The sequence below is a fragment of the Fundulus heteroclitus genome, chromosome 9 (genome assembly GCF_011125445.2).
Source record: "Fundulus heteroclitus isolate FHET01 chromosome 9, MU-UCD_Fhet_4.1, whole genome shotgun sequence".
NCBI lineage: Eukaryota > Metazoa > Chordata > Actinopteri > Cyprinodontiformes > Fundulidae > Fundulus > Fundulus heteroclitus.
The window spans coordinates 12,468,969-12,494,660 of NC_046369.1; the positions used below are offsets into that span (position 1 = coordinate 12,468,969).

The 25,692-nt window shown below is 38.6% G+C and overlaps 1 protein-coding gene across 2 annotated transcripts in view; it reads left to right on the plus strand.

The window, feature by feature from the left end:
• Positions 1–25,692, plus strand: part of LOC105932879 (carboxyl-terminal PDZ ligand of neuronal nitric oxide synthase protein) — a 218,386-nt gene that overhangs the window by 106,510 nt on the left and 86,184 nt on the right. For both annotated transcript variants that reach the window (XM_036141025.1, XM_021321329.2), the window contains exons 5-6: positions 6,730–6,838; positions 24,697–24,832. In XM_036141025.1, coding sequence (XP_035996918.1) covers positions 6,730–6,838; positions 24,697–24,832 — 245 coding nt within the window. The remainder of the gene's footprint in view (positions 1–6,729; positions 6,839–24,696; positions 24,833–25,692) is intronic.

The window sequence follows — 25,692 nt, forward strand, 5'->3', positions numbered from 1 at the left end:
AGCAACAGGCATGCATCAGAAAGCAGCAAAGATACTTGGAAGGCTTGGCAAGACTTGATTTCCCCTCAAATCCCCTCCATTGCTCATATTTAGACCCACATATTATATGTTTTTTAGTAGAGAAGGAACCATGGCGGAAAGAGCAGCGTGACAGTAGCCTATATATATATTACTCTGGGGCGTTCACAGTCAAATGTTTTGATACATTCCTATTTCAATACATCTAAACAGTTTAGATTAAAAAAAGTGGAACTTTGAATTGAAACTGATAAATTGAAGTTCTCCTATGTGAGACGGTCTACTTCCACAATGTCTTCTACTGATCAGAATTCCTGTTATTCTACAGAATGAATTCCTTCTGGAAAATGTTGGACATTTAAGGCCTTCAGTTAAACGGCAGGCCTTTTAGGACTCATGAAGTGTTCAGTTCTTGGATCAAAATGAGCCAGTCACAGTTGTAAACAGTTGCTAAAGTCTTCACCAAGGTTCTGATGAAGAATCTTGACCTGTGCATCTCCTTCTCAAAGACCATTTTTCCTGTTTCACTGTAAATGTTTAGAAGAAAAGGTGAGTTGGAGACAGTTTCAGTTCCTGTGCCGAGGATGTGAAATTATTGACTTTCTATGTTTCCAAGAGCCAAAGATTTGAATCTGATATTTTTTTAGATTTGTCCTGTAAAGGTCAATTATTTGGATTTTTTTTAAATTAAAAATTGATTCATATTGGTTCTATTGTGCCATATAGTTTAATCGTTTCATTAGCCAGAAAAACTGCGCTCAAATTCACCCCATGTACTATTAAGCGTTGTGCATTGTCTTTCCATTCGTGTCATTTAAGCAGCAACAGGATAGTGACATTCTCTCTCGTGGATTGTAAGTAAAAACGAGACAGGCAACCCCCTTCATGTTTAAGATGTAAAAGTTTGCTGCTGGCAGTATTTGTAGTCTGATTTATTTTCGCTGTTAACCAGCATTCGTGACTGCCTCTCCTATTCAAAGCTGCTATCTGTTTGATGCGCCTTCACCTGGATGGTTGGCAGCTGTTCTTCCGAGACACGGTGGAGAAAGATGTATCTCCGCCGTCATCTGTGTTCCGCTGAGGGATTTGTCAGCTAAGCCAGCCAGTTAAGCTCACTTTTACTCACTCTCAGCAGAGCTTCAGTAGTCAGGCTGTAACAGTGTTTTATGTGTGTGAGAGTTTTTTTTTTTTTTTTTTTTTTTACTACCGGAACCAATACTTGAGGGAGGTGGGTATCACAAGAGCATGTCCCCAGCTTCTGATAAATCTGGGAATTTAATTTTATCTCTGTGACTGTGACTAAACGTGGAGGCCAATAAAGAAATGAAACGCTAGAATGTAGCTGTACGGTAATGATCCATTTCCATCAAAATGGTTTGATTTTAGTGATTTTTGTTAATATTTTCTGTTTGTGAGCCCTTAACATGTAGCCAAAGCCTTTTTGACACCATTTAGTTTTCTGCACTTCTCTAATCCATTGAGTCTCTTTCACTGACAGTAATTTGTGTGTTTGAAGGCACACTTTCTGTTCTCATCTCTGGCATAATCGTGGGTTTACGAAGTGGCTGATGAGTTTGCAGTTTACAAACCTGGACAGATTTGTTGGAAACTCTGGTAAAGACCTGTAAAAATAGTTATCTTTCATTCCAGTAGGCTTATTTTTAAACTGAACATTATTGAAAGACTCAGCTTCTAAATTGACTGAATTTGTTTGTTGGGGATAAAAGATCCCATGTTAAGAAATGTTTCTAAAAAAAATACTGGCAACACAATGGTTCTCCTGCTGATAGTAATTTGTACAACACCACTTAACTAATTAGATGGTAGCTCAGTCTCCTTTTAAAACAGTGCCAAGGTTGGAGCACAAGGTTTGAAAGAGGGATCTGCATTTCTCTTAGCATAATCCAGAGGAACTTCTCTAGATCATTCATGCCATGCACTCCAACGCGGGTTAGGAAGAGAAGCAGAACCACCGTATGACAGATCCTCCATCATACTTAAGAGTGAGCATCAGATGTTCTTTTAACATAGGACACTGTTCTTTGCTTCAGACTCAACCCAACTCAAGTTTTGTTGCTGAAAAGCTAAATCGTAAGGCTCTTGCAGGGACATGAGTATGCGGACGTCCGCACGAAGTCTGCACAGATTGTAGGTGGACTCACAGAGCTCAGCGTTTATGACTGTGTATGCGGTGTCACACTATAAACTCCTCGGTGGGAAGAAGTCTTCACATCAAACTTGTTTTATATTTGACGCTGATCTTGATACACTGAGCTGCTGCAAGGACCCGCGGCCTCACAACACCTATCTGTACCGTGCTGACAGATGCCCAGTGGGTGGCTGCTGGAGAAAAATAGGCACATAATAGCTCATCAAACATGTTACCATCCCTTCCCTCGATTTGTCCCGCTGGCAGAAACTGGGTAATGTGGGAATTTGTCACAAGAAATGTAGGCAATAGGTACGCTCGACTATAAAGGGTAAAACATCCACGGACGGTCAGCTCTCACAGAATATGATCAAGTATGTGGGGGCCGTTACTGTTATTCGACCAGAGTATACATTTCCAAGTCTCAGCACATTGGATTTTTGTCAGTGTACTGTGATAAAAAAACTAAGTGTTTTTTACACATTTTTATCAGGGGTGCCAACAAATAATTACGGCCTCTCCTCTTTGCTTATGATACTTTAGCATGCATAGTGTCATCTTAAACACCAGGCTCTCATAATGTTATTTGTCTAACGAAAAACTGAGGGAATCTACTTAGAAGCATGAAATTAAACTTATATATTCTCCACTATTGTAAAAGTTGTATTTAAGGCTTTGGCATATTGGTTAACAAACTCAAATTACCAAAGGACTATTGGGAATCTAATAAATGTTTGCTAATGCAGTTTCACAAGTTCACATTTGGCATGCCAGTAACATATTCACCTGGTTTGCTGGACTCACACAACTTTTATCCCAACTGATGTTGCAGCTTTTGAAAACAATGTTGCCATTATATGATTTTGCAAATATTGTGCAGACCTAATATGTTGGATTTTGATGCCGTTTTTCTGGTAAAGGTTTTCTTACTCAGATGGATGAGTTGAAATGTAGTTTCTTGCTACTTCCGTCTGTAATAAATCTCAACAACTAGTATTTAAGATGGATAAGGGCTGTTAGCCATTCAAGTAAATACAGAATTGTCCCATATTTCAAACTTAAGATTTGTTTACTATTTGATTGATAAGTAGGAGACTTTTTCAGAATTTCTAAGAGTGTGGGAACACCTTTTGCTTTTGTTTTTTTGTTTTTTTTATTGCTAACTTTTTATAGCTAACTGTGAAATGGGTAAACCATGATTAGAAGGAAACTCACTGGCTTTATTTCTGCTTCATGCTTTTATCCGTCTTATCGGTCATAAGTCTTGAGTTACATAGCATACGGCCAGTCAGAAGCGTTGTCGGGCAGAGCTCGGAGTATATGCCTCACAATGGGTAGGTTCTAGAGCTGGATTTGAAAAAAAAAATATTCCCACATGTGTATGTAGATTGTTTTTACCTTTACCTGTCACCTGCTCACCTTGATAAGACCCTCATTGTACTTTTCTGTTGATTTTTAAAATTTCTGACTCTTGTATGGATGAAATTAATAATTAAAAAAAACATTACGCAGTCTAGGCCTTGGATACAACTGAGAAATATAACTTAGCATTTTTCTCCCAGCTTTTTTGTTTTGTTTTGCTTTATTTCTATAATCCCTCACTAGCAGTGCGTGTGCTGGAAAATCCTTGTTGAGTCAGTAAGTAGCTTTCATTGGCCGTTTTAATTATTGCCGCATTCTTCACGCTAATAGATCATTTGGGTTCTTGTAGAACCGCAACTACATATTTCTAATAAAGACAGGATGAGGAGTCAGCAGATTAAAGAAAGTAAAAAAACAACAACTCTCTGACAGAAATGGCCCGCGTATTTTATCTTTCTGAGATATTACAAACTCAGACATACAGTAGTGTTGTTTAGGATTTACCACCATCAGCCTAGATTTGTATTTGACACAAAAAAAAATAACTAGTTTTACACGTTGGCAATGACACTGAAGACACTGAAAATTGCATGCCTGGATCCCCAGGTGAGACAACAGATCGCATCCATCAACATGACATTGAAGTAAAATATCTGTCTATCAGTAAGCCGAAAAGAGTGAAGTAATAAAAGTTTCCGTTATTGTGTAAACAAATAACCGTTTCATGGTAAATTTAAAGGTCAGAAATAATTGTTGAAAAAAAAATAGGGTAATTCTACTTCATGCTTAGAATAGAAGCCCCCAGCAATGACTTTATGTGCACGCATTGATCTCTCTCGACGGCCTTTATACGGCATCACTTTGAAAGAGAAATCAGGTACCAGTTCTTTAGCTCAGTGGTGTTTGAATGCGTGATTGAATGAGTCACAGCAGTGTGCTGTTGCTGGCATTTGACCATCTGCTAAGCTGTGTTGATGAAGAACACCAACCATATGACCCAGCCTCTGCCAGTCTGGCTTTCAGAAAATATACCCAAGCAAATACCACAGAAATGTCACCGGGTAAGTAGATGAGACTACTGATTACAAGTGCACAAACACGTGCACAAACACTGACATGCACATGGCCAAACGCTTAGATGTGCATTTAGGCAGAGCCAGCATGCATTTATTTGCATAACCTCCCTTTAATTTTTTACCCTTGTCTGGTTTTTTATTGTCTCAGTGTGATAAATTACTCAACGCATCCTATACCAGGCCTTTTATTATGGCTCTAATTACCCAATTACAAAGCTGTTCCGCCTCATGTGTTTCATACTCTCTACAGTAAGTTGATATTTAAGCTCATTGTAATAACCTGCACAATGAGAACCCCTAATCAGAATCAAGTCACAGCCTGTAATGACAATATAAATAAGGGCTTTGTCGTTTTATCAATATTTTTGTTCACCCTTGAAATATGTAATCATATAAAGACATAAAAAATAGCTCAAAAGAATCCAGGAAACTTTTAAGTGGAGTTTAATGTTGCAATTAAGAATAGTAGAACAGCCTTCTAAAATATTTTAGTATGAATAGAGGTTGGAACTGCTCTATCCAGCTCCTCCAAGAGAATGAAACAAATGATAATAAAAGTAGTTTATGTGAAGGCTATGGTTTAAACCTTTTATCTAAAATCTCTTTAGCATAACATTATTATTTGAATTGGTGCCTTTTACCAGTGACATGTTTCTGCAAAACAAGTATTGAGAAGTGGGGCATGTTAACCAGGCAAAGCAGGAACAGGTGACAAAGGAGGTGGTCTGCATAAATATTTTCTACACATCTGGAGAAATCTCCTGTCACTCTTCCAGTTTCTCTGGCACTTTATATAAAGGACTTCAAAGTGTATTTAAATTGAAAAAAAATGAATAAAAAAATAACAATTTGATTTTTAATATTTGGTAACTTTAATATGCATGAAATGAATGGGAACGTTTGAAGACTAAATTAAACATAGATTTCATGGGGTAATAACAGATGGTGGAGTTAGCAGAAAAGCACACTTTAAATATATTCTTTGCAAAGGACTCAAGAAGCATTAGAGTACTAAGTAAAACCAAGCAAGTGTTAAACAATACATCATTTCATATTCTTCACTGCATATTGGTCTATGTTTGTGAGCTATTGTGCTGAGGTCTTTGGCAAGAACTGCATGCAAATAGGTTCATACAAATGTATTAGAAGTTAAGCTTTGGTTTTTAGGGTTAGCAATTTAAAATATTATAGGTTGCTTGTGGTTTACAGTTTGAAGTATGGCCTTTAATTAAATATGGGGCTAATAGATTTGAGGATGAGTGTCCCTGTGGGGGTATATTTGTTTATATGGGTTTCACGGTTCTGGCAGGCAACTAGAGGGTTGTTGTTTTTTTTTCCGCTTAATCATCAAATTACATTGTAATTGGGAACAAATTATATTTACCCTGTCTCGCACATCTTGCAGACCGCACTAGATTATGTAAAATAGTTTAATTGAACTTGGAACTTTGAAAAAGGAGGCTTGAATTGTCTACAAAGACTTCAGTTTACAAACTTATGTCTGAAGTCACATGAAGCATCAAAAGGTTGTTGGGATTTTTTTTTCTTTTCTTTTGTATATTTCGAAGTTAAAATAAAAACATACAACAGCCTTATATCCAGTGTCTTTGATTCTTATTGCACTTTTCAATATTTGCTCCGCTCTTTGATCTGCTTTATTTTTCCAACCATAGTCTATCATGATTAGTCTGTGTGGATCTCACCACATAGATACTCCTCCCTCCTGCAGGTTATTATTTGTCTTTTTTTGCATTTCCTTTTTCTCTCTGACTTCTCCCTTCTGGTGTTTACATGCTCTGCAGGACATGGTTTGTCTCATCACAACTGGTTTCCATAATATTTCCCCCATGCAGAAAAACTGTTTTTTTTTCCTCAAGTTTAAACTTTACTTTCTTTGTCTTTTACTGAACTTGCTGCTTCCTAGCTGAACAAAAAGCAATAGAAATATTCCTTCTGTTCTGTTCAAATAGCCAGATCCACAAATTTAATCAAGAGGGTTTTTTTTAAAGCGGAAAACAGGTTTTGAACTTTAAAAAGCGTTACAATCTTAATAATATAATAACATTTCATTGCCATTTTAGTGTGTTTTTTTTGTCCATTCTGAACTCTTTGTTTTTCTTATAGGATATTCTACGTTTCACATGACTCGCAGGATTTGAAGATCTTCAGCTACATAGCCAGAGACGGACAGAGCAATGTTTTCCGCTGCAACGTCTTCAAGTCCAAGAAGAAGGTGAGACAAACCATTTCACAAGTTAGGCAAAACCAAGGGTTAAATCTGTCTGCCCCCAGCATATCTACTGTCTTCAATAATGAAGTCGGTAAGGGATTATGTTGATGAAAATGTTAAGTTGGCTAAATGAATACAAATGTATCAGTATAAAACAGCCAGTTACAGTCATCAATCTATGACATTTGGAGCCTGATCAGTCATGCTCACTTCCTAATGCCACCACTGTGTTTACACCAACTATTGTCCATTGTTGGTGTAAACATACCTGTCAAATTCTCATTTATCCTGGTCATGACAACAGCAAACGGGCTTAAATCGGAGGCAACCAGACTTTCATGTTTTTTCTGAAAACATTTCAACACCTATCCAGGAGTCTCCGTCAATTCTGGCGGCTCGCACTTAAGCAACCAGTAGTTGGAGCGCTGCTGTTTTTAAGCACATGGAGGCCCATCATCTAGGCGCATTCCAAGTCAGATGCAAACCAATGACTTGGAATGAAAAAACTTTGGCGTAGACAGATCAGTCTTATCTCCCCTCTCTGCTTCTGTCCCCTTGCCACACAACTGCGGTCCCTGTGTAGGGCGGAGAAGATGTGCTTTATTAATATATAGAAAAAGGAGTGGAGCCCAGCGGTGAGGAACTGAGTCGGTAGAATAGGGTAGGTTCCGGTGTAAAAGGGGCTAAGGTGGTGTAACTCCATCAGCAAATCCAGTTGTGTGTTCTCCATCCTGTTTCTCTGGGGCCAGGATGAGTCGCAGGATACAGATACAGCTTCTCCACCTTGTCTATTTGACCTATGCTGTTTTCTTGACACCACCCGCTGGACCGGAGAGGTACTGCAGTTTTTCCTCACAATATCCCCATTAGGTCATTGGGCTGCTTTACGTAAACAACCCCTGGCAAATGAGAACACCTCAAACTTCAAAGTCCCAGGCTGGGTTTTAAATCCTGAAGCTTGCAATGGAAAAGGGGCTTTTGATTTGATATTTTTCTGTTTTGTGAAATAATTTCTTTTTTTCTGTCATCCCTTTCATATAGAGCTTTGTTCCAGTATGAAAATTAGATAGTAGTGTTATTTTCATTGTAAGTGCAATAGAGTTGAAAGCAATTTCTCTGTCTGATAACCCATACAAAGACGTACTTGGATGAAGCAGGTATCATTTGTGTTTGTGGTGTGAATCTGTCATGAAATGGGTCTGAGGAGATGTTTTCAACTCCTTTGGGTTAAATAACAGCAAGAAAATAGCAAAGAACAGCCCAAGCAGAAGCTGTGCAGCATGGAACATAGTTAGGCAATGTTCTCCCAGTTTTCCACTTCTGCAGCCAATTCGGGGGACTTGTCAGTAAAATCCAGGGGTTAGCTGGGTGAAGCACACACTGTGTCATTATCTCTTCCATACAGACTGACATTGACCTATAAGCGCACGCACACACACACACACACACACACACACACACAGACTCATATTTTGAGCGGAAGGCTAAATGGAAAGTGTCACATATCAAATATCTCATGGGTAGAGAGGATCTTGAGGCCATAGGCTGAAAAACTGTCAGTGTGAATTTGTGCACAAAAGAAGTTTGAAAGAAGTTTGAACCTTAATTAGTTACACCAAATTACTCATCTTTGTATGAAAATTGTTGATTGTTTTAACCTCTTAAGTCCAAGGGTCTATTTTCCCCCAAAAAATGCATGCTCATACTTTATAAGGCATTTCTCAACTTGAACAATGCCTAAACTGTTAATCTTGTTATCAACTAACATAGGCGTCCTGGAGGATGATGTGGATATAAACATTTGAAAGTAAATTATTCTGGGCCTAAGTAAATTATATTTAAATGACCAAAAAATACATTTTGCTTAAAAAAAACTTGTTTTACATACAATACTTTTTACTTTTGCTGTAAAGAAGAAAATGAACACAATAGATTGTAACTACAACATCTTGGTTACATCTGTAGCTAGTTTGGTTGCCACACAACAAGCAATTGAGAAGTTATACATGTTTAGATTGAAAAAAGTCCAGGTGGACCCCTATTGTTTTTGTGCCATTTTGGCAAAATGTTTTAAATTTGAAATTTATTCATGGAATTGAAAATGTGGGATACTACTATATATTTGGTAGATACTTTTGTAGAGGAGTGTCAGATGAAGATTTGGACATATGATTAACGTACGTTGGTCTCAGTCAGCTTGAAAGGGGGGATCGCGGGCTTGCACCCTGTGATGGACTGGCAACTGTCCTAATACTTTAAAAAGATTGAAGCAACAGCAATTGTGACAAACCAGGACGGATGAGGATCCGAGTTTGTCTCAATATCACATAAACTAAAACATTTCCATAGCTCACTGTTGGAGAACTTCAGCAAAAAGTGTAATCTGGGTGTCCTGATGTGTACATACGCAACCATTTAAAGTAATCTACATGCCAACTGGTTCTGACCAAATGGTAGAACCATACCATTTGGTCAGGAAAGACTGGTTGATCTGTTTACCTACAAGTGGGCCTGGAATAAAAACAAATGATGAATATGCAGGAACCTTTTCAAGTTTACTGTCAGACATGGTGGAGGATCTATCATGATATGAGCATGTTTTTCCTCCAAAAGTCCTTGGAAAACTTTTAAAGGCTGTAGCATCACGGACATCATGAAATATCGGGATCTGTCCTTTGTCAGAAAACTAAGGTCCTCATTGGGTCTTCTGGCCAAATCAGCACCAAAATGGTTCATCAAACACACAGTTGACATTTTGCTTTGACAAAACTCAGTTCCATGACCTAAATCTAAAGATCTATTTAAAAAGATTTTGCAAAGACTATAACATCCTTGTGGGATGTTATAGGAAAAAGTGCAAAAAGAGGTTATGCAAAGAAATAAAGAGGGTGCCAAGTTAATACTGAAATAATAAGTATACTGATTTTAGTAAAAGAAATGTACAAATCTACTATTAATCAATGTTCTTAAATTTAGGAAAGCTTCTAATTTATTTGTCTATTTTTGGTGCTGCAATATAATATTAATGCCTTTTGGACATACTTATCAGGGGAAATATAAGTGTGTTTAGAAGGTTTGATTTCAAACAGAACTAATCGAAATTGGAATTTAAAAAAAAAAAAAAAGATTTTACATACTGTATGTAGAAATCTTTATCTACAATAAAAAGGGTTTTATAATCACTGTTGTGCATGCACTGCAGACAGTCTATTAACCAAGTCAATGTTGCCTTAGTGTGGTTTGGGTGCGTAATTGTGTATGGAAGTTAAGATTCACAAAGATGTATTTTCTTTTAGCAGCTATATAGGAAGGTAGCTCTCATTTAAATTACAAAAGCTTCAATTTGGTTATTAATTTTAACACTTTTACCTGGCCTATGTGAAATTCTTCCCTCTATTCTCCCTGATGTTGTCTCGTTCATCCCCCATCGTCTCTCATTAACACTTTAATAGAATCTAATGAATGGCCTGGCCTCTATTATTCAGAAGTGAAGTTCTTGTGATAGAGCAGTGGAGTGTTCATCCAGATACTCAATACTTCTATTGCTAAAAGGTCACTGCGTGTGTGATTGTGCCCTGTACTGCGTTTTTCTCCTGAAGTGGGAGCTTGAGCTCAGAACAGAGTCAAAGGTTGAGTTCTGTTAGAACAAGGGGTCAGGGTGGAGTGTCTCTGTCTGGGTGATGGGACTTTATATCTGCACTTAATAGAAGTGAACTTTTCAGGCTGATGTATGATATTTTATGAAGTTTAGTGATCCCTCTTGGCATTCTGGCATTTATGGCAGTTCTGCGCTTCACAATTTAGAAAGGAGGGGATCAGGGCAATTTTAGATTTAATTTTTCAAAATAACTCGCCAATTTGTGTTCTTACAAAAGACTACTGTAGCTTCCCCATTTTTTTTTTTCCGGGCTACCAGTTTTTATCTTTCCCGGAAGAATGCAATGCATGGCCATTGTCTAAAACATTTAACAATTTATACAAATAATAAAAGGCGCTGCCCTTTGTTTAACAGAACATATGTAAAGGAAGAGACCTGCTGCTAAAATCACTACCACAAGATAGCAGTACTTTACAAAATTACTTTGCTACATTGTCCTAACAGGGTAATATTATTAATAGTACAATTGTTAAAATGTTATAAAACAAGAAATAATACCTAATTTTCTAACTGTGTTTTGTCCAGCCCCAAGAGGTAGTAACGGGTTTGCTCAGAAATAACATTTTGGTTGTTTCCAGTAAAGATCGAGTACAGTATGAGGAAGTACTGTGTTTATTAGCAGTGGTTTTAGTTTCTTCAAAAGGTTATGTTAGAGATAAAAAGACAGCTATCTGTTATAGGGAAATAAGCATAACATATATATAATTTTACAGAAATGACTAATGGAACAAAATAGATGATTGAAATAGACTGAGTTTGGACATTGAAAGAAAAGCAATTTGTTGGTAAATCTGATTTCAGCTCAAAGTGACAGCAAGTGCTTTACACAAGGAATCAATAAGAAGAATAGCACAAAGAAAATAAAAAGAGTCCAGGGTGTTGACAGGGTCTCCGAACTCCCTGGATCCCAACCCAATTGAGCCTCCATGCATTGTTCTTGTATAAGCCTGCTCCATACAGGCCCTACCCAGCTACCCTGAGGACTAAAAGGATCATCTCCTATTGTTGGAGCCAGGACACCCTTAGAGCTTCTGTTTTCATTCAACAGCATGTTGAAGCTGCCAAGGCAGGACAAGACAAACCTGCACTGTCTGTTTATTTGAACCAAACCACACTAAGTGTTCTCTGAGGGAGATTTTGGACCTTAACCAACAGACAAATAGATTAAACTCTGTACATCTCTTTCTAGAGACTGAATGGAGAAGCAGGATGTGTAAGGGTTGCCAAATTAATTTATTTAATCTCCAAATAAAACAGAGGTTTATAAATAACCTTTATTATTTCTAACACAACACTGCTATCAAAAATTGGTGTAAAACACGTGCGAAACCAACCATCTTGTTAAAGCCATACTAAGTAATTTCTGAGTGGCGATCCCCCTACGGGACGTTTTGAAAATAGACGCTGCACCGATCAAGCTCCTGAATTTCACCAGCTAAACGGTAAATGTCGGGCACAAGACAGGACAAAGTTTCGGTCAATTTAAGAATAATCTCAACCCACCAACTTCGGTAGCTTGACTAGTGTAAACAAAACGGCAACACAGAACCACTAGGAAACAAAGGAGCTTTTGAAGGATGAAATGGGATATTTGAGCACACAGATAACGAGTTTTGGCCTACAAAATGAAAACTATGGCTGTTTTTTTTTTAATCATTTATGAGGGATTGCAACAGAAAGGAACACGTGGACATCTGGTCTCACCAGTGCTGTTTCCGCATCTGGAGTCGCAGCTGGCCTAGTAGCACCGCATTCAATGTGAGCCCGGGGTAATGCAGCACGGGTTAAATGTCATCATACCATCTTGCTTTCTGATAGTTCTGCGATACTGTCGTCAGTTGCCACAGCCATCTTTATGTCTGCTGAATGCGCCTGGTGCAAACTTTTGACAGGCTCCAAATGGACAAGTAAACACTATTAGGACGAAAACTTGCCGTATATTAAATCAACTCAAATATAGAATGGCATGTACCCTGAAGTTATAATTCCAAATAGGAAAGTCTGAGCCAACCCAGATTTTATATTTAGTATAGCGGCTCTGGTTAGACAGTGTTGTGAAAGTTACAGGACTAAAATCTGCACTTCTGATAGGTTGTTTCCCATAAACCCAGTAGCACATTCAAAACTCAAAGTTTCTGAGCATGATCCTTTACTGGTGGTTCTTATCCGCTTGTACTGCCAATACTAGTCAGTCTTTTGTCTGAGCACAACAATAGCCACAACTCAATAGAAATCATTCTATATATTTAGCGTGTCCTCATCACCAGATCCAAGTCCCGACTTCTGAATCAATAAATCTTTTTCGTAAAATAAATCATTCTCAGTCAAAATGGATGAAAAAATCCTTTCATTTAAACCACTCCTTTGTAGTTCTGGATGTATAATTATAGTTGTTTTCCTGCTCGAAGGTGAACCTCCACACCAGCCACATCTTTTAAAGCCTCTATTAGGTTTCCTTCCCTGATTTTCATGTAGTTGAGTGGAGCTAAGTATCCATTTTCCAATCTGCTCTGACCATCTTCCCTGTCTCTGCTGAAGCCTAGTATCCCCACACCATGATGCTGTCACCATCACGTGCTACCAAAGGGATGGTATATTCAGGGCATGCATGCTAATAAGTTACTTGTTGGTGTCATCCAACCAGAGCACTATCTTCCACGTGTTTGCCATGTGCCCTGCATGGCATGTGCCAAATCAAAACCAGTTTCTTTCTTTTAGCCATTCTTCCATAAGGGCCAAGGTCGTAGTGCATGGCTAATAATTACTCTCTCAAACCTGAGTTGTGGATCCCTGCGACTCCTACAAAGTAATGGGTTTCTTGGCAGCTTGATTAATTAATGCTAAGGGCTCGGTGGTGTTCCTCCAGCGTATTGTTACTGGGATGATACAAGTGTAGTTTAATTATGGCGGCAAGCACAATGACACTGATCTTTCTGTAACAAAAGCAAATGAAGACATTTGCCTGTAAAGATAAGCTTTGGAATATTCTCACTTTGGTGGGGATTTGAAAGCCAAATGTTAAGTCCCCTACTTATCCCCATCTTCACCAACATTGTGTCTATCCCTTTCTTGGGACCTGACCTTGTCCTCATACATAGACACAGTTCAGAAGACGGCCCAGCAGAGACGGGTTTTTCTCAGGCAACGCAAGACAGATTTATTTTTATAGCACATTTCAGTATAAGGACAATGCAAAGTGCTTTGCATGATTAAAACATAGGAAAATAAAAACTAAATAAAAGCAAGGGTGTTTATCCATTAGTCTGTCGTCGGGGTCATCTACAAAATGAGACAAATCCAAACTGCAACAAACAATTTGTTCCATAGCGAGAGACACATCATGGCTGAGTTTCCCTCGATGCAGGTCTAGGGTCAGGAAAAGACATTAAATGGGTGTGTGTGTGTGTGTGTGTCTATATATATATATATATATATATATATATATATATATATATATATATATATATATATATATATATATATATTAGGGCTGGGCAACGATTAAAATATTTAATCGCGATTAATCGCCCTGATTAATCGCGATTAATCGCGATTAATCGCATTGTATTTACAAACTCCAAGAATGAATTCAAAAGTAGTGTAAAGAGCACTTTTATTTTAATGTTCTGCTGCCATATGAACAAAAGTGTTGTAACATTTGTAGCACTTATTTTATACTGGATATTTTCAACCCATCTATTGAATTTAGTGCACTAGTTGATCTTTTCTTCATAAGAGAACAGCAAGCACTGCAGCCAAAATATGGCCTTTTTTGACCTGCTGTATATTAGCCAGTCCCTAAGCTTGATGTATCATGAAACTGTTGACCTTTTGGGTTTTGTGGTTTTTATTTTATTATTACAATTAAATAATAATAATAATAATAATAATAATAATAATAACAATAATGTTATGTTCAGTGTTTTTTTGCTAATCCACCTCTTATATATTTCAATCCTTATGTAATTTTGTCTGTGTTGTGTGCACCTGCCTGTTGCTTTAATCCTATAAATTTCCCCGTCGTGGGATAAAAAAAAGGATTAGCTAATGTTATCTTATCTTAAATAACACTTTTTAATATATGTACTGGGTTCTTTCAAGGTCTTAATTACATGTCATGTGTGGGCTCCAGTAACATCCATCCATCCATCCATCCATCCACTGATCTACCTGGATGTTCCCTGGAGGACTGAAACGCCTCAGTCAGTGACGTCAGTCTGTGGGTCTGTCGGGGCAGTGAGAGAAGTTTCGTCTCCTCTCTCCGTTTCTGGGGCTCGACGTTTTCATGTTTTTTCACGTGCTTAGATAAATTTGTTGTGTTTCCACTGAAATGAACCGGCTTTTTACAAAACATACAGCTTGATTTCATTTACGGTATTAAAATAAAGCCGAACGGTGCTACTTCCCGTGCTCATGTTTTTTCGCTGCTGCGTTCTCTCTCAGCTGTTTCTTTGTTAAGTTTGTGTGAGAGCTGAGTGGGCGGGCCAGGCTGAGCCTGCGTGCTGATTGGCTGGCGCCGCTGAGCCATGTACGAGAGGGGAGGGGGAGCGGGATAGTGCTGCCGTGTGCCTGCTGACTGACACTGACTGAAAGCATGATGTGAGCAACATGCGTTAATGCGCGATAAAATAAATATCGCCGTTAATAGTCTAATGAATTAACGCGAAATTAACGCGTTAACTTGCCCAGCCCTAATATATATATATATATATATATATATATATATATATATATAAAAGAAAGTAGAGCACATAACCCCAGTTCTAAAGTCCTTACACTGGCTCCCTGTATCTCAGAGAATAGACTTTAAAATACTTCTGTTAGTCTATAAATCCCTGAATGGTTCAGCACCTAAATACATCACAGACTTGTTATCGGTGTATCAACCATCCAGACCACTAAGGTATTCTGACTCCAGCCTACTCTGCATACCTAGAACCAGAACTAAACAAGGAGAAGCAGCATTTAGTTCCTATGCTCCACTTATCTGGAACAAACTTCCAGAAAATTGTAAAGGTGCGGAAAGCCTGAGTTCCTTCAAATCAAGATTAAAAACACATTTGTTTAGGATTGCCTTCAACTGTTCTAGTTAACTGAATCACCACTTCTTTGTTCTAATTTCTATCTACATTTTATTCCTACTTGCTTTTATTCTGTTTTAATTTGCTATATTTTAATCATGTAAAGCACTTTGCATTGTCCCTGTACTGAATTGTGCTATATAAATAAATTTGCCTTTCCTTGCCTTGCCTATATATATATAAAGTCTGTATAATGTGAGTGCTGTGACCAAAGTCAAATTATTTGATTGTGCACACAATCCTGGCCAGTAGGGTTGACTCTGAGATATTATATCAAGTTAGATGGAAAAAAGTGAGAAGATGTTAAAAGGCAAAAAGTGAGCAGGTTATTTCCAGTTCTAATCAGAGTGTAGTAGCTTGTTCCGATACGGCACAGTTAAGATAATAGAATTCAGTGGCCTCTCAGCACTTTATTGATTAACAATTTCTCAGTTAAATGATCCTTTTCTCTTGCTCTCTCGGGCTAATTTGTTGTTACCTTTCATAACTGCCTTCTCCTTTCTTCAGGGGATGGGTTCCACTCCAGATAAGCAAGATTTTGTGGGGATCCTGAATACATGCTGTGTGTTGGCTTTACAAAACTTGTATTTTCTGTAAAGCACAATATCGGACAGCGGCGCAAGAGTTAGGGGAGTCCGTCCTTGGGCAAGACACTTCACCCGCATTGCCTGCTGGCAATGAGGGTCCGGTGGCGCCGATGTATGGCAGCCTCGCATAGCTCACCACTGTCAGGGTCTGAATGTGTGGGTAAATGACTGACTGTAGTGTATAGCGCTTTGGGGCCGTCGGACTCGATAAAGTGCTATACAAGTACAACTATTTACCATTTGTTGTGTAACGCATTGATGATGAGACTGGCTTAGATGCAAACGTGCAAATTTCTCAATTTGCAGACATGTTTTTTTTCCAACATGTCTCTATTTACATCAACCACCTTAAAGCTTGCCTTCTACTCAAGTTGATTAATGCTTTAGTTTCTATCCTTAAGTTTTTACAACAAAAAAAAGATATTATGTTTCGGCCTCTGAATCTTGATCATCTTAATATCTTACTTTTAATTTTACATTAGATCCCCAACATACACTATGCATTTTATCAACATTATTGATGCTGTCCTTATCTTTTTTTCCAAACTAATTCAACACTGAACAATGAAGAAGAATTGCTCGCCGTTGATGCAGAAACACGTGGCATAGGATTTAATTAGAGGGGATTCCCTTGCCCCTCTTTATTTGTTTGCACTTCTTTTGTCGTGGATTTCCTTATATTCCCTTTGGTCCCATCGTCTTTGTTTATGCCAAGACTAAACCTTGGTTGGTATTTCAGGATGAATAATTCAACACACCTCTGATGAGGCCTTATCCTATAGCTTGGGAAAACTTGTCACTACAAGAATCCAGCTTGCTGCCAGTTTGATGTATGGAGAAGGGGGAGATAGAATAACAGGGATAGAGAGACGGTACATTTATTCATTCTAGCTGACAGAGGAAAAGTAATAGGTAGAGAGAAAAAAGCCATGGTGTCAGATGTCCGGTATAAAGACTATTATACATTTTTGCAGAGGAGCAAAGAGGCTTTGCATTGGAGTGACAAATAACTTAGTGGTTTTGTCAGCTGCCAAAACTGGAGATGGGTGAGAGGACTGGATTAAGGAAGAAATGTTTAGAAACAAGGTGGCTGTCTTCATAAAAAATGAACTGATGGCAAAAGATAAGTGATTTGCGAGCCTCTTTCCTTTCAACATTGACAATACTGAGAGCAGTTGCTTACAAGGTTTTCTCAGACACCTCAAGGGCAACTCTAAGTATTTAATGTTCTGTCATCTCTAATGTTAGGAAACAGCAGCTTACAGCTATCAAAGCCTAATTGGTTATTGTCAAAGAAAGATAGTTCTGGTGTTAAAAAAAAAATCACATATTTCACTTTTTGTCTCAGGCTTTGTTTATAATCCTAATTTCAGGCTATGAGCGCTTTAGATTCAGCTACTAGGAAGAAACATAATGTATACAGCAATAGTAGTGAACACTGTGCCCCTTTCCATTTCATATTTCATTAGTTTTGGTCTTTTGGAGCTGATGTTTTCGATTGGGGGGAAAAAAGCAATCCTGTTCAGGATATGTCGTTCCAACCACGCATAAGTTTAAAGGTATATAGCCACGTAATATGCTTATTAAAAAGGTCCAAAAACTCATCATGATAAAATAAAGCTATATACACCAAGCTTCTTGATAGGGTTATGATTGTCCTTTTTTAAGGCTGGACAGAATCCAGCACCAGGCGCAATGAGCAGATATAAACAGATGTGGCACCATCTACCAGCAGTATTGCAGAACAATCATATTGCCTGTTTGCTTACATAAATAATCACTTGTAAATAATGCTGGACCCAGCGTGACCCTCTCTAATGACTCGAGGGGATCGAAGACCAACCATTATTAATTAAATACAGCAATCTACATGAACTTTAAAAGCCTCATATTATAACATTTACTCATATCAATCAACTCTGCGGTCACATCTGAGCAATCGGTGGCTTAAGGAGAGTTAATCTTACACACTGGGGTTTTAAGGTTTATTATTCTGACATTCTTGATATGCTGGGGAGGATTTTTGACCTGACACTTATATATTTTTACCTCCACTTGTTGACTTTCCTAATTTTTTTAAGCATGCTCTGTATAATATTCTTCATGTTCAATACAAGGACTGATCTAAAAAATTCAGACAAAGCAGCCCAAGTAAAAAATTTAAAAAATGCCAAGACATTCAGAAAATTTGGAGACTATAGATCACTACTAGTTTAACAGATCTGAAGAAAACTTTTCATTTTTTATTTAGAAAAATCCGATTTGGAACATGCATTTTGAAGCATCTACATTGTCTGCAAATACTGTGCTGTCCTCTGCCAGGATACCATAGTAGATGTGATGTATTTAGATGTCACATATATAACTATTAGTTACTTTATATTGCCGCACTTATTCATTTGGTATTATTGATAAAACTGTATTCATCTGAATTTGTTAAAAAAAAGCTCTGTTGATGTCATGGATTCCTATTCAAAGGGTAGTTCTACTTGGATTTATGTTGAAATATTTCCATGCAAGTTGATGTTCTCATTGACAAAGGACGTCAAAATTCAGTCAAGTAAATTATGTATGATTCTAGGTTGATGACCGATATGAAGGTGTTCGACTGTCATTAAAAAGAAATGCATTACAGCTGTCAAGTCTGCTCTTGGCAAGCATGAGACGAGGCTTCCGTGTCTCAGGAGGTGGGATTAAATACGTGCTAATCAGAATGTTCGTCTGCTTTGATTTTTTTGCTCAATCACACATATATTTGAGGATACATGGAAAGGAAAATTATTGGGCATGTAAAAATAAATGACACCATGTAGTAATAATTGACCACCAAGATGTGAAAAAGCTCTAACATATTCAAATCAATACCTTTAGCAAAGCAGTCTTAGCAGTTTGTAAAGATGTTGTGTTAAAGTTGTGTCAGAGTAATTCATAGCTACATTTTCTAACAAATTAACTTATGCCCCATGATAAAGTGAACCATTAAAGCACATTTAACCCGAGGTGGGAAATAAAACTTTAATCATTGAAATGCAACCTTTTTTTTTCTACCTAATCAACGATGCCCAAAGTAATTTAGAGACAAATGCAAAGGTCAAAACTCTTCTTTCTTACAGAGACACAGAGAAGCTTGTTCATACTTTTATCACAATTAACCTTCACCGCTTTAATATACCTTTCCCGTTTGCCCCAAGGAGCCCATAAACCAACTGCGGCTTACGCAATGCTCTTGGATCAGCTAAAGTGGTGTAGAGGAGTGTGCTTTCTGCTATAAAGCCCCTACACTGGATTTAAAGGTTTGATAACTAGTTTTGAGATGTTGGTCTTGGAAATAAATTTTTAAACCAGATCTAGACTGCTTTGCTGGTATGCTGAAATATATACAGTATGTGTGATCCTGAGTACTGTGATGCCCACATAGCCAAAGATTAAACACTGCGGCCTTCTGATATTTTATATTTTCATGCCTGCAGCTAAAGCTTTACTTTGGTCTCTGACCTCAATACTAAAGATATCTGTTGTCTCTTCAAAACACAGAACCTATGTTTTTTAAAACTCTCCTTCTTCCTTTCATTTTATGAATTAATGTCCCTACTTCTCTGTCCCTGTGGCCTCTTTCCTGGGTCTTTAGTCACCGCTGTGTCATCTATATCGCAGTTGGGAGTGAAAATCCACAGTGTGACCTAATTTGGTTGAAGTTTCAAAAGCTTTGCCTGCTCAAAGAAGAGAAACTGGTGATTTTACGCTGTCTAATGCAATTTCAATTGTAGTTAAACCCAAAATGATGTATACCCTTAGCAGATTAAGTTTGTAAACTTAATCTTCTAAGGGTGTACATAACTTAAAGTGTAACTCACCCTTATACCAGAGCCTTATTCCGCCCAATCCCATACTTGCAAAAATATGCAGAGAGGAGGCGGTGCCGGGCGAACCAGGAAACGTGCGGGGGTGAGGGCTGGGCGTATTCTGGGCTACTAGTAAAAGCTAAGTAAACTAACTGAATGCTAAGCTATTAAATCGCTAACCTGAAAATCAATTGAACGACCGGAAAACTCACCATTTAAACTCAGACCTACTACAGAGGCACAAGATGGGTTTCTCCAAATTACATCACAAAAACTTTTGAACCAATAGCAATACTGATTCGAAATTCAATGCAAGACACCCGATGAACCTTAGGAGGGCGCCACACTGACGGTTTTAGTCACAAAAGCAGGATTTAAACAAGTATGCAGTAAATTGTCAAGATAATCACAGACAGCACTATAAGACAACCATTTTAACAGTTTATTAGCAAAAACAAAGTTGATTTGGGGGTGAGTTACCCTTTAAAAACATATTGTATTTCTTACATTTTTCTTATGACTGGAAGTAATATCGACTTTTTTGGAAACGCCCAGCCGGAGTCCTGACCTACTGATCAAGAAAATTTTAAAATCGCATGTCAAAAAAATGATAAATTAACCGATTCAAATCTGATTCTGTTTTTACATTGTTGTTTTTAACCTATCAGGAGATGTATCTGCATTTCAGGCATACCATATAAAAACCCAGTTGCCTACTTGTGCACAGGCAGCTTTGCTGAGCAAAAGGCATATCTGGAGATATTAAATTCCCAACTGTTTTTAAATCAGAGTTGCATCTGGCTTCAAAGTAGACAAGTGACATAAATGAAATAGGAACCCGTATTTGTATTACCTTCAACATTCTGGAGTACTCGTATTGGTGCGCGTATTGGTGTGTGTGTAGAGTATGTTTGCGTTTGGGGAAGGTGTGTGCGGTAAATTGTCAGCTGCAAGTGCAAAGCTGTTTGAAAGGGGAGAAGGGTATGGCCATCCTTATTACACTCAGTGCCCGGCACCAGCGAGGGGCGGATTGTCACGTAGGCTGCTGCTGCACTAAGCAGACAGACACCAGGGACCCACACAAAATAGCCATACGCCCAGCATGGAGGCAGGTTGCCAGCAAAGCACTGGAGCAGCAACCCCAAGGCCAAAGAGGCACAGGGAGATACGCAGGGATCCGAACCCCCCTGTCCGACCCCACCGCCTAAGTAGAACCTAACTTGCCCCTTTGCTTCATCCTCAGCATGACGGCTAAATCCTGTCTGTTACCTTTCATGCAGAGGACTAAATAAAAGCGGCACCAGGGGCTATGTGCTGTAAAACCTATAAATTTGTATTGCGTGGAAATGGTTTTGTGCTGCGCTGCGCAGCACAGAGGTTTGGAATGTGCCGCCATCGGTGCCGTCTTCGATCTGAAAGCTCCAGCACAACATTCACCTTTGCCTCCTGTGGTGAGCTCAGTGCATGCCACTTTAGCTCTGAAAGCCACATAATGGTTTGTCTGTTGGGTTACGTCCTAGACTGAAAAATCTGCCATAGCCCAGCATTCAGACATTGTACATTTCTTTAAAGTTGTTGCTTTTTACCAGTGGCCTTTTAACTGTCCTCCTTCAGGAACAAGTGCTGGTTATTTTGCCCCTTTATCTTTTTGTACGTTTTCAGTTTTGTTCCTTTCATGCGGAAGTTTTTCTGGTATAAAAAAGTATTGCATGGAGGCTTTTGAACCATGCCTCCTCTTAAACCAAAAACCGTTTTGTTCCCTCTAATGGACTTGTAGGTGTGTGATTCCAATAATAATATCTACCAGCAGTACATTGCAAAGTTATTTTGGTTTAATCAAGGGTAATCATGTACACTTATTTAGACCTAAAATGTCTTCATTGAGAACAAATTGGTACTGGAGTACAAATGGATCAGAGGAATCAGAAACATGGGAAAGGGACTCTATTATCAGTTCTTGCATACATTTGTACTCCATATACAATTTAGCCTTTTCACCACATTTATCTTAACATTTTATTGCAACTATTAACAAACAAAATAATGTAATAAGTACCAAACGATCTTCTCTAGCATTATTTACAATTATCTAGCTGATGACACTGTTTCTGCATACTGAGAAACAGGTGTGCATTTAAACCAAACACTTTATTGACTGTAGCCCTGCAGCTCGGATGCATTATACCGTTTGCTTAATCCATAACAAAAGTCAGAAAGGGTTTCCGGAAAGAAATATATTTCAGAGCTGATTGCAATCTCAGGTAGTCTTTGTATAAACACAGATTGACAAATGAAAACTTCACAATTGCACCAAGCCCTTCCTATATGTTGTCAGAGAGGGCATTGCAATCAGGTATTATGAACTTAAGCTGAATGTATCCGTGGCTTGGAGCTGCATTCAAAAACCTTGATGTTTAAATTTTCCTCTCTGACACAAAGCTTGCATAAATTTCTCTCTTTTTTTTTTTTTTTTTTTTTTTTATATATTTCCATATACATTTTGTCTGATTTTTACCTCATGCTGCATCTGTTGTGCTTCAGCTGAGGATAAATGGGGTTTGTTGGCTTAGCTTCAGTGCCTAAAACTCAAAACCCTTCCCTTTCTTTACCTCTGTACAGCAACAAACCAGAAAATAGACCTGATAGCAGACGGATATCATCGCAGTTGTTGTCTTTTTTTAAAGCAGGGAACCAGCTGAAAAAATAGCGAGAGAGATAAACACAGCGAAGTCAGCGCATCTGTGGGTAAAGAAACAAATCCTTCAAAACCCATTGTGACATTTCCGAGATTAGAAAGTAAACAAAAACAACCTCTCCGTGTGGAATATCATCAAGCGATACAATCTGGTCTAGTGATACAGAATCCACAATGGATTCCTGCACACAAGGAGATTCAAGGGGAATGAAGTGTCTGAAACTGATGGAAATGAGGCTCACTCCACTCACTCCTAAAATCAAACATGAATAGTGAAGTTTTCTTATATGTGTGTGAAATTATCCGTTAGTAATAAATTGAGCCTCAGCCTCTGGAATGCTGTTCCTTAAGGGTGACTTTGAGGAAAAGAAAAGCTCCACATCCCTTTGGTCCTCAGAGGGCAACTGAAGGGATAGGTCATCCTCTCAACAGTTATTCTGCTGTGGGTACCACTGAATGTAGGATGCTGTCTACACAGTATTTTCTTTTCGAGGGTGGGGGGGAGTAGTTGCACACAATAAATGCCACCGGCTTTTGTTCATTTGAGGCTAAGACACCAAGACCTCAGGTCATCCTTAGATTTATCCCGATCCTATTCAGTGCATTACGCTGGACTGTGCAGGATGCAGGTAGTTCCTTCTTTTAGAGACCTCATGGAACCACCTCAGCCTGCGTTTATATATTAATTTCTTTATTTTAATAGTTGTTTGCTTCTTAAATGGTTTGCGGATGGGGTTGTTTTTGATGCAGTCATGCAGAGAGAGAGAGAGAGACAGATTGTAATTATCTGATTGCAACACCACATTAAAAAAAAAACAGCGTGAGTTTGTTCAGGTCTTGTTTGAGACTGATCCAAGGCTTAGATCTGCAGAAAACCAAAGCTGATATTAAAATATGGAAGAGACAGATCTTGCTCCTTATGTTTAAACTGGGTACCAAACTGTTAGCTGCATTTTACTCTGTTCCAATTGAGCTAAGATGTTTTGTCTCCCAGACATCTTTGATGGGAAAGTCCTCGAGAATTACATTGAGTGAGCAACCATCCATTGAGAGAACCTTCTTGTTCACACTGGTCTTATGCCCTTATGGATAGTAAGAAAAAAAAAAAAAGGAAAAAGGACACGTCATCTTTCTATACCCAGACGTGCTACATCAGATCCATGGATTGATTGAGGCTTTCTCACATTTCACACTGAAAGCTGTTTCAGAAGTGTCCATCCATCCACTACATGTGGTCATCCACTCGGACACCAGGGAATCCTTGGAAGCTCCCTCGGCTGAGAGGTCCGACGTTTGCAAGCTAAACGGCTCTACCTCTCCGCTTCTGTCTCTCTCTCTCTCTGAACACACAGTTACAAAACAGATGGCAAAGGAGCTCTGCCTTATTTTCTAAGTTGTGTGATCCAGATATTCATCCTGGTGGATTACTCCTTAACAATATCCAAGACAATGTTGCACATACAGTGGGGTTATTGAAACATTATATATTTATGTTTTATTTATAATGATGTATTTTTATCATTTACCATTTCTTGCAGCTTTCTTTAAAATGTCAATGTTGCAAACAGGGTGTGTGGCAAGGGGAAAGAGGCTGAAGCCAAGCCCAGGAGGTGTTTCCCTCTTCCAGACTTTTCTAGGCCGGTGTAATCACTAAACCGGGCGCAGAAAATCCAAGCGGGGAGTAGCAAAGTAGGGCAGGCGAAAACGGGCAGGCCAGTAGAACTGAGCCTAAAAACAGGATTTTGACATATTAAAAATAATTTGTTCAGAATTTTCTAAAATTATGTGTAAAAAACTTTGACTGGGACATGTAGGCAGCACTGTAAGACATCCATCTATACAGTTTATTAGCAAAACACAATCGATTTGAAGGTGAGCTACCCTTTAAGCACCAGAACTGTCTATTCTCTGCTTATTGCTAAGTTTGAGTTTCTGCTTGCGTTGAAGTGCATGTTGTAAATGAAGCATGTTTGTTTCTCTGTCTTATGCCCCACTCAGAGCCAGGCCATGCGTATTGTCCGGACAGTTGGCCAAGCGTTCGAGGTTTGTCATAAACTGAGTCTGCAACACACACAGCAAAATGCAGACGGAAAGGCGGACTGCAACGGCGAGAAGAGTGGCGACGATTCTTCTGGTACAAACGCACAATACACACATTCGGAGATCAATAAGCATCCCTTGACCAGTCCATAAATGTTTAAAAATGCTGCTTTGACTTTTTTATGACCTGCGTCAAGGTAGAAAGAAGCAGCCTTACTGCTTGTTTTCCTGCTTTTCATCAGGAAAAAAAAGGGGGCACATTGAACAAAAGAGCTACAGAGTTCAGGGTCAGTGTGGCTTGAGCGCTGAATCTTAATCAAAGTTGTTGAAAAGTATGCATGCAATTGCAGAAGCACCTTGAAGTAAAGTCATGGTAAGAATGAGAAATATCTCATGTTTCTCAGTTTTGTCAAAGACTCATGTTAATGTCTTTCAAAACCAGGTAAACAGCTGTTGAAAAATTAAAGAGGAAATATTTACACTATAACATGGATAAACCTACCACTAAATTGGTTTTAACAAAATTCTGGAAAGATAATAGCAAATGCTATTGTTACACTTTAACCTTGAGGACAAAATAAGATGCCCGAGGACATCCGCTCAGTTGGGATATGATCCAGTCAGAAGCTCTGGCACCAGCTAGTCTGTGTATCCATACCATTCATCACTTTTGATAAGAGCCTCTGACCCCAAGCAGTCTGCTTCAGTATAAAGTGGCTCTGTTTCTCTCATGTCTTCTCCTCTTTATCAAAGGTGTGACAGTGCTGGAGATGCTGCCTTAAAAAAATAAAAAGGACATATTTTGGGGTGGGGGTGGGGGGGGGGGGGTGGGGGGACTACCTCTTCTCTCACTGCATTGGTCGTGCCAATGGTGTGTGATAAATTTAATGTGTAACCGTGAGTCACAACAAGGTATAAACTGGAAAAAGAAGGAAAAATCAAAAACGAGCAGGA